The sequence below is a fragment of the Salvia hispanica genome, chromosome 4 (assembly GCF_023119035.1).
Source record: "Salvia hispanica cultivar TCC Black 2014 chromosome 4, UniMelb_Shisp_WGS_1.0, whole genome shotgun sequence".
NCBI lineage: Eukaryota > Viridiplantae > Streptophyta > Magnoliopsida > Lamiales > Lamiaceae > Salvia > Salvia hispanica.
The window spans coordinates 5,900,406-5,914,782 of NC_062968.1; the positions used below are offsets into that span (position 1 = coordinate 5,900,406).

The 14,377-nt window shown below is 36.6% G+C and overlaps 1 protein-coding gene across 1 annotated transcript; it reads right to left on the bottom strand.

The window, feature by feature from the left end:
- Positions 1 to 1,084: 1,084 nt before the first annotated feature.
- On the bottom strand, positions 1,085 to 4,148 carry LOC125224415 (ubiquitin-conjugating enzyme E2 variant 1A). The gene is made up of 5 exons (XM_048127815.1): positions 4,033 to 4,148; positions 1,935 to 2,074; positions 1,702 to 1,827; positions 1,510 to 1,636; positions 1,085 to 1,322 (listed from the first exon to the last, which is right to left on the bottom strand). Exons 1-5 carry the CDS (start codon positions 4,061 to 4,063, stop codon positions 1,267 to 1,269), a joined length of 480 nt encoding a protein of 159 aa, XP_047983772.1. The 5' UTR covers positions 4,064 to 4,148; the 3' UTR covers positions 1,085 to 1,266.
- Between the last annotated feature and the right edge of the window lie 10,229 nt (positions 4,149 to 14,377).

Below are 14,377 nucleotides of genomic sequence, written 5' to 3' on the forward strand. Positions count from 1 at the left end.
ATTAAAAATTACATAATTAAAATCCTAAAAATTGAGGTTGAGAGAGTTGTTTGGCATAGTGTGATTTTTTGTTTTGAAATGAATATATTTATAGATGAAAGTGTGAATTTTGGGATAAAAATAATGAAAAAATAAATTAAAAGTGTGGAAAAAATGGATATATTTTATAGGAAAGTGGGAAAATATTTTTTTTATTATATCTGAACTTTTAAGATTTTTTTGAATTAAAAAACAAAAAAAAATGATAAATCAACGGTCAATCAGAGCATACCACGTCGGCTGCTCGTGCTCTTGCCGTTGGCAAGTGCACAACTGTGAGCATGGTGTTGGCCGCGCCGTCGGCATGGCGCCTGCTCCATGCACATGCTCTTTAGGGTAAACAAATCAGTTTTTATGCATCTTATCATTAATGAAATTTATCCCTAAAAATGAATTTCATACTGTATAGTAGTACTAGTACTTATTTTTTTAGGGATACATTTTATTAATAATATGGAAAATATCATGTTCACTTACTATTTTTAATAAAAGTAAACATAATAGAGAGTATTTTACAAAGTTGGAGTATAATAGTAGTATATTAGAGCACTGCCAATGCTCTCCCTAAAAACTCCCTTATTTCTCCCTAACTCCTGCCACATCAGCGCCACATCAGCACCAAAATTTATCCCCAATTTTTAGCCAACTGCTACAATGGTTTCTCCCTTATTTTTCCCTAACTCAAAAAAAAAAAAAAAAAAAAAAATCGCCGAATCGCGCCTACAGTGGGCGCCGATGATTCGGCGATAAATCGGCGATGAATCGGGAGTTGGCGTTAATTCGGTAGAATTAACGCCGAATTATCGCCGAAACACACCCAACGGCCGGCGATAACTCGGCGATTTTCGGCGAAAAATCGCCGAGTGTTATCGCCGGACCATTGAGAGTGCTCTAAAGATTGCTTATACATTTTCCAGCCCAACCCCAAAACCTCATTATTTCTTTTTTCTTCGACCCACAAAATTCATAAAAATAATTACAAGATAAAAATAAAGCAGTAACAAATTTTACCCTAATCGTCCACATGTAAATGCTAAAGTGTGCAAACAGATAAAATTACTGTATGGGATTACTGAAGTGAGTATGTTACATTTGGACAATACATATTCCACAAACTACGTGGGATTTTACACTTCTTTTGTGCATGATAAAATAATTACAATAGTAATACCCATAATAATAATATTTATAAAAATAAAGTAGTATTACTAATAATAATCGGTTAAATTAGAGAATGCAGCATCTGAGGACTATCCCTTTTTCCAACCTAGAATCCTCATTGCCTGTTAAGAAGAGATCTATGAATTTTAGAATAAAAGGAAAAAGGAAACTAGACATGAACAAGAGCTTTCTTATTCATATCTTAAAAACATTCTAATAAAATTCTTCGATTGGAAGGCCAGTTTGACATACATAGTATGTCATAAATTTCTAGTCGGTCTATGAAGAAGGAAATTAGAAGAAACGAACCGTCAGGAGGCTGAGACAGTTTACGATTTTGGGGAGAAATCATCTCTTTTTTGAGCTGTATCAAGATATCCTCCAATGTGCACTCCGGTTTCCAGTCAGAAAGCATAGAGAAGCGACTGGGTTCGACCTGGACACTGTTTGTTAAGCACATCTACTATAGCACTAACAGGGACCCTTAAGACCACCACTTACCACACCCGTTTCCAGGTTTACACAGCTCATATTTATCCGTGTCTGGAACCTCACAGCTGGCGGAATGTCTGGATAATCTTTCCCACAGAAAAGTTTTAACTGGTATATGCGCCCTTCGTGTACAGTCTGTTCACACAATTAGAGAGGTGACACCAAATTTTACCAACAAATTAATCAAGATTTAGTCGAGTCAATGAGAGTGAAAGCAAGTTGTACTGTAAAGGGGAACTAACATTAGGAGGACCAATGATGGTTCCTGTCCACGACTGCATGTATACATCATCGGAATCATCCATCCCATAACTTACAGCTCCATCACCTATTCCCTTCTCTCCTCTCTCGAGCTCTTCCAATAACCTGAAGCTCCTTGGTACTGCAAGGGAGCATTATTGTCATTGTAGATTAATATGGTCACAACATAACAAGACTTCAAAGATGAAGCTGTATGATATGAAGCACAGAATCTATAAAAACATCCATCTCCTAACTCAAAGCAGAGTGCTGTAAACAACAGAGTATTTACATATCAGAATGTGTATAAAACCTAATAAAGAATTTAGGCTAAAAGCAAAAGTTATCGTTGAATAAATGCTAGAGTTGAAGCTACAGTCTGGTATTATTGCGCAGAAATATCAACCTTTCTAATAGACATCTAAACAATGTAAATTGACTACCATTAGATTAACACTGGATTGAGCGCCAGCAGTTCTGCATGGTGTAAAAGTCTTCTCTTGTAAGACAGGAATGGATGCTAGTCCAGTGAGAAATTTTACAGCATAGTGCTACTTTTAACTACAGATATTAGATCTTTGAGAAGAAAGATGGCAACTGTTTGTAACACGCTAAAGCTTTAGTTGAACAGGTACGAGTAATTTATCAATGTTTTTGATAATATACCACTAAAAGCATAGCATCCATAACTACAATTCTTTATTCTGTGACAACGAAGTGAAACATCAACATGGAATCTCAGAGAAACAGGACTCAGTTAAGTGAAAGAACTATAGGAAAGAAAGCAAGCATTAAATTACAGGAGTAGATTGAAATATGAAACCATTAGCATGGTCAACAAATCCAATTTTATACACCCGACAGACAATCAAACCCCATCTCTCTTATGTAGCCAAGAAAGAAGCTAAGATGCATTAACTTCAAGTCACACTACTTTTGAGCTATTAATGGAAATTCCCCCCTTTTAGATGAATTTCTTTCGCTAGAAAATGATGCAGGTCATTTCACATTTTCACTGAAAATGTATTCCCATCTGATTTCCAGATTTCTTGCTGGCACAGAGTAGTTAAGTCTGTACGAGGGAGGTTGAGAAACATTGATTGAGTGGATTTTGGCATGAATGGTAGGGATGTCTGGAGAAGCCAGGTTTATGGTAGGTCAACATAAGCTGTCTCCCACCTTCTTTACTCTGAAGAGGAAGGATGAGAGAGGTCAAAACTAGCTGGGCCGGCCACAAGCATAAATTTTTCCGTCTAATCATTCTCGCTCTCTCACTTTAAAACCTTTGACGATCAAATATTCTTGGGAATGAACAGGTTTATCATATTAAGGATTGAACTAACAAGCGATCCTTCATTGAAGACGTTTTCTGCGGTGAAATTTCGGAAACAAATCTGTATATCTAAGGCCCTAAGCTTGAATTACAGTCAAGGAAACAGGTGATCAAAAGCAGTGATCTATCTCAAAAGATGAAGAATAGCAACTAAACTAGTTAAGTATATGACACAAATCACAAGACCTATATTCCCATGAGATAGTCGTTCAATTCCTATCTCTACATTAGGAGCAACCACTAAAACTAAGGTCGATTTGCTGAATCAAGCAACTGCATATTCAACATAGTAATAGGGTGTGTGATAGGCTGCTTTAGGCCCCATCAAGAAACAACAACTACTATTTGCCTGCATTATAAAATTTAAAAAACCTCATTCTCAATCTACTCCTCAAAAGGCCTAAAATTCAATTGCAGGCTCCATTTATGTGAACAAACCGAAGAAACTGGTTGCTAAACTTATCAGAACTCTGGCCATCCTCATTCACCAGCCACCAGGTTCCAATTTCGCATAAAATATGTAATATAGCAAACAGAAGTTTGATAGCGGAAAGAAGAGTTCAGTTTGTTGACAAATTCCACAGCAATTCACAATCAAATGACAAGCCAAGGATACGTCAATCAATCCCCGAGTTCCCCCAAAATTGAACCATGCAACCATATATGAGACCAAAAAAAGGGGGATAAACTTAAAACAAAGGAAACAAAGTGAAAATGAAAATCAGATTAAAGCTGAGTGGGAAACAAATTAGGGGTTCGAAGCTTACCAATAACCTGCGAAGATTCTTCAGAACCCATTTCTGACTGCGCTTAATAACGGGCAGAGAGAGCGAGATGATCAAAGATTGCAACTTTACTATAAGGCAGAGTTGATATGTGCAGTGTATAATGCAAATAGAAAGAAAAGAATAAAGCTGTCTGTTAAATGTCAATAGCATCTCCGTAAAGCAGAGGGCAAAATTGTACTACTCCGTATATCATTTCAACGATTGACGCATTTGAATATTTTCAAGAAAAGTAAGAACACAAAGATTTAACGTGGTTCGACAAATGTCTACGTCCACGGGAAGAGATCGGTTATGGATGTATTGATCAAGCTCAAGGAAAGATGTACAGATTATGGAACAAGAAAGAAAATCACTCGGAGCTCTCTACAATCTACTCACAAGATTGAATCGCAAGATCTCACTCTCTCTTTCTCCTATCTCCTACTTCTGTTACAAATGAGTGTTGAATAATGTGTGATATGAGCTGGAGTCTAGCCTTTTATATGCTGGCTCACCTCTGCAACGAGAATCAGTTACAACTAACTAACTTCTTATGCAACGTCACCCTCGACCCATGCACTCTGACCCGCGTCCGGTATCACACGCGCACTTAGACGAATATGTGAAGCAGCTCTCGCGATCATACACTATCAATCTCCACCTTGAGCACGAGAGCTCAAACATCCCTCCTCCGTCCTTCCAAACCTTCACCTCAGACTAATGGGGCAGCACACTTACCAGCTCCAAACAATGTTTGAGCTTAGAGACTGGTAATGGCTTAGTCAATGCATCTGCTGCATTCTCCTCCGTTCCTACTTTAAGAACCTCTACTTCCCCTTTTTCAATCTGATCTCTTATGAAATGAAGTCTCACATCTATGTGTTTACTTCTTTCATGAAAGACTTGATGCTTTGCCAAACATATGGCACTATTGCTGTCACAAAACACCCTTACAACCTTCTGCTCAATCCCAAAGTCTCCCAGAATTCCTCTCAACCAAACTCCTTCCTTTATAGCCTCTGTCATTGCAATATACTCTGCCTCTATAGTGGATAAGGCAACCACAGACTGGAGTGTTGACTTCCAAGAGATTGCAGAACCATAGAGCTTATATATGTATCTTGTTTGTGACTTCCTCCTATCAAGATTTGAGGCAAAATCCGAGTCACAGTAGCCAATCAATGGCTCACCATCTGAGACTTCATTTTTCTCAAACAAAATCCCAATATTCCTGCTGCCCTTTATGTATCTCATGATCCACTTCAAAGCTATCCAATGATCCCTGCCATACTCCTTCATATATCTGCTTGTTACACTAATAGCATGAGCAAGGTCTGGCCGCGTGCAAATCATAGAATACATAATACTGCCCACAATATTTGAGTATGGGATATTTTCCATTTCTGCCTTATCCTTCTCTGACTTAGGAATTTGCTGCAGAGATAATTTGAAATGTTGAGCCAAAGGAATAGATACTTGCTTTGAGTTTTCCATCTGAAATCTCTTCACCAGCCTTCCCAGATAATCATTCTGTAGCAACCATATCTTTCCCTCTGTTCTGATCCTATGTATATCCATACCAAGAATCCTTTTAGCTTCACCTAGATCCTTCATTTCAAACTCTCTTTGCAACTCTTGCTTGATGCTATTGATCTCACTGATGTTGGCTGCAGCTACAAGCATATCATCTACATATAACACCAAATAGGCCACTGCATGATTACCATCTGATCTAATGTAGACACAATTATCATATGCAGACTTCACAAATCCAATCTTGCCAAGATGTGAGTCAAATTTGATGTACCACTGTCTGCTACTTTGCCTTAGACCATACAAACTCTTCTTTAGGAGACAAACTTTATCTTCATCTCCAGGTGAAATGAATCCCATAGGCTGCTCCATATAAATGGTCTCAACTAGATCACCATTAAGAAAGGCCGTTTTGACATCTAATTGATGTAATTCCCAGTTCTTCTGATCAACAACAGATAGGAGTATCATGATGGAAGCATGCTTCACCACAGGAGAGAAGATTTCATTGTAATCTATTCCTTCCTGTTGTGAATAGCCTTTAGCTACGAGCCTCGCTTTATATCTTATCTTGTTCCCATCAGATACCTCCACCTTATTTTTGAAAATCCACTTACATCCCACAGCCTTTTGAGTACTTGGTCTATCAACCAACACCCATGTCTTGTTCTTCATCAGAGACTCTATTTCTTCTTTCATTGCAGCTAGCCAATTTTCCCACTCATTTCCCTTCATTGCTTCATCATAGGTAGCAGGCTCTTCAAACTCAATATCCTCTGCTACACACAAAGCAAAGAAAGCCATCTCATAATCTGAGAATTTAGCAGGCATTTTCCTGACTCTTTTGGACTTTTCCCTCTGTACAACTTCATTCCGAGTATCAATTCTCTCTTGAGGACTTGAGTCATGGAAATCTCTGATATCAGGGACACTATCATCAGCTCGTTGAGGCTCCACCTCCACTGAAGCACTGCCACTTCGATTCTCAGTCAAGCAAGGCATGTTATCTTCATCAAAGGTAACATCTCTACTGACTATAAGCTTCCCATTGCTTGGCTCTATACACCATAGCCTAAAAGCTTTGGAGCCACTCTGATATCCTAAAAAAATACACCTCAAAGCTCTGGAATCAAGCTTTCCCTGTCTTATGTGAGCATAAGACTTACATCCAAAAGGCTTCAACTTAGCAAAATCTGGTGGTCTGCCATACCATATATGGTCTGGTATGCCATAGTCTATTGCTGAAGAAGGACTCATATTGATGAGGGTTGATGCAGTAGACACTGCCTCCCCCCAGAACCTCTTATATACTCCAGAGATGAGAAGCATACACCTAACTCTCTCCATAATTATTCTATTCATGCGCTCTGCAATGCCATTTTGTTGTGGATTTCTAGGAGCTGTCTTGTGCCGCTTAATTCCCTTACTCTTGCAATACTCAGTAAACTCTGAAGATAAGTACTCCAAACCATTGTCGGTTCTTAGACATTTCAAGGTTATACCCTTCTCTCTTTCAACCATCAAATGCCACTCCTTGAAGTAACCAAAGGCATCAGACTTTTCTTTGAGGATCTTGACCCACAATTTTCTGGAGAAATAATCTATTATTGTCATGAAATACCTTCCTCCATTCATTGTGGGAGGTTGAGAAGGCCCCCAGATATCACTGTTGGCATAGTGAAGAACTGACTGAGAAGTGTGCCTTTCCTTTGGAAAAGGAAGCTTCTTACTCTTTCCCATCATACACTGCTCACACCTACTCAGATCCACCTCTTGATCAGATCAGGCCGTTCTTGATCAACTTCATCATTCCCTTTGTGCCCAGGTGGCCCATTCTCACATGCCAGAGTCTTAGATCAGCAGACAATCCTTGAACAGAATTAGAGGCTCCAGATATCACCTCAGCTGGCAGATAGTAGAGGGTCTTTCTTCTAAAAGCAGTCATTATGACCTTCTCATCCTTGCATATTTCCATGAGCCCTTTATCTGACCTGAAACTAAGGCCTCTTGCTTCAAGAACACCTAGAGACACAAGATTTCTTTTAATCTCTGGAATGAATCTAACTTCAGAGAGCTTTACCAGAGATCCATCTGCTAATTTGAGCATAACATTCCCAATTCTCTTGATCAAACATGTTTGATTGTTGCCAAGAAGAACTGAGCCTTGCCTTACTTCAAAATCTTGGAACCATTCCTAGTGTGAACTGATGTGAAAACTGCAACCCGAATCAACAATCCACCTATCCCCCATAGATCCATCAAGAATGTTCAAGACTTGATGAGGCTCCTCGGCTTGTACAATATCAGTTGATCCTTGGTCATTTTTCTATGCCTCTTGCTTTCTCTTCCAAGCAAAACAATTCTTCTTGATGCCAGGCTTTTTACAATAATGACAGCTTCTTGTCTCCTTCTTATCCTTATCAGAGGGGCCTTTACTCTGGCCATACTGCCCAGACTTTTGCTTGGATTTTCCCTTGAATTTCTTGACATTCAAGACCTCCCCTAAGGTCTCTGCCTGAGGAAGAGTCATCTTCTGGAATTCCTTAGTCTTCAAGGAGGTTTGCACTTCAAGAAAAGTGATGGTTTTATCTCGACCATAGAGCAATGCATCCTTTAGCTGCTCATATGACGAAGGCAAGGCGTTGAGGAGGACTATAGCCTTGTCTTCATCAGCCAATTTTACATCTACATTCTCAAGATCATCCACAAATTTTGAGAACAGATCTAGTTGCTCACTCAGATTCTTTCCCTCGGTAAATCTATATGAATATAGTTGTTGTTTGAGATATAACCTGTTAGCGAGAGACTTCACCATGTAGAGCTCCTCCAATTTCTTCCAGATCGCACTGGTAGACGACTCATGAGCAACTTCCCTCAACACTTTGTCGTCAAGGCTCAAGATTATAGCACTTTGCGCCTTTTGCAAGATCTCCTTCCGCTTAGGATCGGGCTTATCATCTCCCTCCAGCGGATCCAGAGCGTCGGCAAGGCCTTCATGAATCAGCAAGGCCTTCATCTTAATTCTCCATAAACCGAAATCCGATTTGCCGTTGAACTTTTCAGCCTCGAAACACGCCATCGCCATCAGAAACTTCGCTTCCCACCGGACAGCGCCATTTGTTAGGGATTATCAACGATTGACGCAGCAAGAAAAGTAAGAACACAAGGATTTAACGTGGTTCAACAAATGTCTACGTCCACGGGAAGAGATCGGTTATGGATGTATTGATCACGCTCAAGGAAGTATGTACAGATTATGGAACGAGAAAGAAAATCACTCGAAGCTCTCTACAATCTACTCTCAAGATTGAATCGCAAGAACTAACTCTCTCTTTCTCCTATCTCCTACTTTTGTTACAAAATGAGTGTTGAATAATGTGTGATATGAGCTGGAGTCTAGCCTTTTATATGCTGGCTCACCTCTCCAACGAGAATCAGTTACAACTAACTAACTTCTCATGCAACGTCACCCTCGACCCATGCACTCTGTTTGACCCGCGTCCGGTATCACACGCGCACTGAGACGAATATGTGAAACGGCTCTCGCGATCATACACTATCAAGGATATTTTAGAATACATTTGATAATAGTGTATTAATGATATTTAGTGAAGAAGGTTTATGAGACTTTTTCACAAATGACAAGACGTGTCTATATCTGGCCATTCTGAACCATCTTAGATCCATCATAATTGTTGGATATTGGGGTGGACTATTATTTGGGCTGTCTTTTATTTGAAGCCCAGAAGGAATAATTGGGCTGAGCCCAACTATTTACCTCCCTTCACCAGATGCTGCCACGTGCCTCCCTCTCCTGGATCATGCCTCTCCACCGTTGGATGTAGGGTTGTGTTTGTTATGCGAGAGCCGACTCTTTGAGTCTCATTCACTCTCTAATCTCTCTCTCTACACTCGATTCCGTGTATTCTCTCTCTCTCTCTCTTTCTCTCTCTCTTCTCTCTTCCTCTCCGATGAGTCTCCGGCCATCTCTTGGTGATCTCTCACGGTTCTCTGAGTGGTAGATCTTTTGTGAGTGCTGGAATAAGGCAATCTCTTCGATTGCTTGGGTGCTGGAGAAGAACTAGGGTTTGTGAGACTTGAAGGTTCTGTTCTGAGGTTTTGTTCGGTGGAACTTGATCTGGAGTGAGGAGAACTTGTGGTGAAGGCATCGGTGGTGTGAGGGTGAACTCTAGCCGGTCCAGTTGTGCTCCCTTGGATCTTGTTCTAGTAGAATAGATCAGTGTGGTTGCGGCGGGTTCTGAGCCAAGATTCTTTGATCTGTTTGCTGTTCTTGGTCTTATTAGTAATTTCTTTAGATCCGAGAGGATCCTACTTGTTATTACTAATTTGTGAAGTGTGCAGGTTGAAGTGATTACAAGAAGCTGGGTTCTACAACTATCAAAACCTTGTAATAGTTAGGGTTTGAATCTTGTATTCAATTTGTATTACTTGTAACATCAGCCGCGAGGGTGAGAGTTTGGTTGAGCTCGCTTGTACAAGAACAAAGAGATCTCGGTAATTAGTGAATCTAGACTAATCTGATCCCTACACTCCACATTAGTATGATATTGTCCACTTTGGGCTAAGCCCTCACGGTTTTGCTCTTGGGGTACTCCCCAAAAGGCCTCATACTAATAGAGTTGGGGTAGCCATTAAATATGCTTGCAACCCTTGTTCATTCTCCGATGTGGGATATGGTTTGCTCCCTTTTAATCCTCCCCTCAAACCAAGACACCATGTGTGCCTCATGTTACAGGTCACCCGATCACCACAGGTCTTGGTCGAGCTCACGTAGAGACATCAGAGAACTTGCAAGTGCAACCACCGAACCCCGAGCCACACAGGCCCAACCCCTGAACCAGGGCTCTGATACCACTGTTGGGTATCGGTGGTGCACACCCGAACTCCACATTTGTATGATATTGTCCGCTTTGGGCTAAGCCCTCACGGTTTTGCTCTTGGGGTACTCCCTAAAAGGCCTCATACTAATGGAGTTGGGGTAGCCATTATATATGCTTGCAACTCTTGTTCATTCTTCGATGTGGGATATGGTTTGCTCCCTTTCAATAATATTTCTTGAAGTCCTTTTAGCCCTAGATTTTTTAATATTGAGACTTTCTGGCACGACATCATTATTCTTTTGACCTCCCATTTGTAGCTCCTTGGCTCTCAAGGCTGACCGAGCAAAGTAATGGATCATTCTCTTCCATAGAGAATAGCATCCTGTATTTGATCATAAGTATTCCCTCCATAGGAGTCCTATTTAGTTATGGCACGAGTTTTTAAGAAATGTAAAGAAAAGTGAGTTGAATAAAGTAATGGAATATGAGTCTCACTTATATATATTAGTTTTATAATAAAATGTGAGTTGAATAAGTTGGTGGAATGTAGGGTCTACTTACCATTTATCGTAAAAGTGAAATAGGACTCTTATTGTGAGACAGACCGAAATGGCAAAACATGACTCTTATTGTGGAACGGGGGGAGTATTAGGCAAGACATTCAAAAGAAGTATTGTCTTATCCTCATCATCTATGGAGACATCAATATTTTTGAGATCATCTACGGCTTTGTTGAAGTCCTACATCTGCTTGATTATGCCTTGCTCCTCTAGAAATCTATACGAATATAAACGTTGCTTCATGAAAAGTCTGTTTGCGCGCGATTTAGTCATGTACAAACTTTCTAGCTTTTCCAAGATTCTGGCCGTTGTCAATGTCTTGGCCACCTTGGCGCCGAAGCATAACACCACAGCACTAGCGCCTTCGCGAGTATTTCATTTCTCTTCGCAATTACCTTATCATCAAGAACATCCTTCTCCTCCTTCTCACCGGTTGAGCGCCTTGATAACCCCTGTTGAATATTTTCATGCGCCATAAACCGAAGTCGTTCTTTACGGTGAATTTCCCATCATCAAATCTTGAAGCCATCGTCTTCTTGAATCCTTCCTTTTCGATATTCACACTCTTTGGTGTAAATTGTAATGTTTGTGGATCAATCCAAAACAAGAGGAATCGGTAATGAGTATTGTGATGGTTTGATGTTGTTGCCAAGTGTTAGATGAATCGAGAGAGATTAAGCTGAAAAAAGAAATGGAATTGATTAACCGAAAACAAGAAAACATACACAAATTATTGAGGATATCAATTTCAATAAGGAAAATGTTTTAGAGACATAATATCTCCAAGCCATAATGAGGTTAAAATAGTCATTTTAGATTGTTTTAGATTTTTATTTAAATTCATGTTATATTTATTTACTTTTTTACCCTTTATATTAAAGTGTTCATTAAATATACTTATTTAAGGACATTGCACACTAATTATGCGATTACAATTTTATTAGCATGCAATCCTCATATTTGTGATGACAGTTTTTTTTTATATCTTATTGCATTTATTTAAGGATACGTGTTTAAAATAATTAAATATTGTATTTCATTGAATCTATATATTTAGTGTACATTATTTACCTAATGAAATAATAATATATTTTATTAGAAAATGAATCATATAACAGATTTCTTATCAAATTAATTTTTACAAATTTTAATTTAAATAATTTAATAAAATAATTAGCTCTACAAAATATTAAAATTTGTTATCTTATTTTATAAATAGTAAAGAATTAGATTACTATGGCCAAAAATAATTATTTTATAATTAAACTGTAATTTTTAATATTGATAAATTTGATTTTATCACTTTTTTATTTAGAAGATTCTTTTTAAGGAGTATTAAAGCTTTTAGCTCAATTCACGATAACATGGTATGCATTAAAATTTGATATATAATGTATTAATACTAATTGAGTTTGATATTTTAATTTTAAAAAATTTAATAATATTAATATTAATTTTTTATTTTCTTTATTCTTAAAATTTGGAATATTAAATTTGAGCCTTAATCAGAAAATATTTACACGTTCTGAACTTATCTCTTTAATATGTTAAAGACATGTGAATTATATTTTCTGTTTTTCTTAATAAAACATTAGAGTTCTTAAATCAATTCACTATTATATGTGTTAATACTAATTGGGTATGCTGTTTTGAATTGTACCGTTTCAATAAAAATAATCACAACTTAATAAAAAAAATCACATATTCTTAATTCATCTATTTAATATTCTAAAAATATAGAGTTAATGTGTTCTCTTTTTCTTTATAAATTGTTAGAGTTACAAGATCATTTACTATATTATGCAATAAATTAAAATTTGATACATAGTATATAATAATCATACTGATTGAGTTTCTAGATATGATTTTAATTCTTTATGTTAAAAATTTAATTTATTTATTTCTTAATATTTAGAATGCTATAATCGAACATCTATAAGAAAATAATCACATGTTCTTAACTCATATATTTACTATTTGAGTTATATTCTCTTTTTTCTAGTATAAAATATTATAATTCTTCGCTCGGTTCACTATATCTTGATATATACATGTGGCTATTTATACAACTTAAAAATTTAATACTCCCTCCGTCTCACTTTAGGAGTCCCGGTTGAGTTCGGCACGGGTTTTAAGAAATACAAAGGAATATAGGTGAAAAAAGATAATGGAATGTGGGTCCTACTTTTTTATATTAGTTTTATAATAAAATGTGAGTGGGAAAAGGTTAGTGGAATGTGGGGCCTAATACCATTTATGGAATATTTCAACCGGGACTCCTAAAGTGGGACATCCAAAAATGGTAAACCGGGACTCCTAAAATGAGACGGAGGGAGTAGCTTTTAAATGATAATACTAAGAAATTTGAATGCAAATTTATTATTTCGTTGAATGATAACACTAAGAAATTGAGTGTAAATACATGTAGTTATTTCCATAACTTATAATTTAAATGATTATTTATGACTAATAAAATAATTTGATTTGAATGACTATTTTTTGTTGAATGGTAACACTAAATATATATAATCATTTATACGGAGTATAACTTAAAATTTAAATATTACTATTTAATATCATTTTAATTTATTTAATATTAGACATCAAGTATTTTTTATAACTTACAAATTTTATAACTATTTGATAATAAAATAATTAGATGATAATGACTATTATAATTATAATTTACTTTTTATTTTTATAAATTAAATTTAGTTGTTTAGAATTTTAAGAAATTTAATAATAAAATATTTATATATAAATACTCATCAAGTAGCGAAAATAGTTGACAATTGGTTAAAATTTTGATAAAAAAAATGTGAATATTAATTGATAGTAGTTACCATGTATTAATTAGTTATAGATAGTTAATTTGATTAGCTTTCCTTCCTTAATAAATAGTTATTTCCTTTTATCTAATATATTAGTACATATTCAAATAAGATTATGGAAAAGTGACATAGGATATTATAGCTTAGAGACATTATGTCTCTAAATCACTACTCTTTTAATAAATGGATGAAGTCAAAAACTGTCGCTCTATTTACTTTTACTATTTTGCATCAATTATATCTAAAATTATATCAAAAGTAATTATATAAATTTAAATTAATTGCAGTGACATTTTTGTTATTTCTTCCAAAACTCCACTTTTGTTCATGTATAGATAGATATAATCCAGCAATACATTAATGAATAATTAATTCAGATAAATTCTATGATTCAGTTTGAAAATATCTATGCAAAATCTCTTAAAAGTTATTGGATATCACATGCGACGTTGAGAATTAATGTGTAATAATGTCATAAATACTTTTTTTTTTTTGCTATAGTGAAACTTTAGTCCTTGTACAATAATAATCTCCACTTTTATTTATGTATAGATAGATGCAATCCAACAATACTACTAAG

Excerpts from the sequence above, each read along its gene's own strand:
- LOC125224415 (XM_048127815.1), bottom strand. The coding sequence starts at position 4,063 with ATGGGTTCTGAAGAATCTTCGCAGGTTATTG. Across the intron at positions 2,075-4,032 it reads AGAATCTTCGCAGGTTATTG|TACCAAGGAGCTTCAGGTTA; the intron begins GTAAGCTTCGAA and ends GCTCCCTTGCAG. Across the intron at positions 1,637-1,701 it reads TAAACCTGGAAACGGGTGTG|GTCGAACCCAGTCGCTTCTC; the intron begins GTAAGTGGTGGT and ends AACAGTGTCCAG.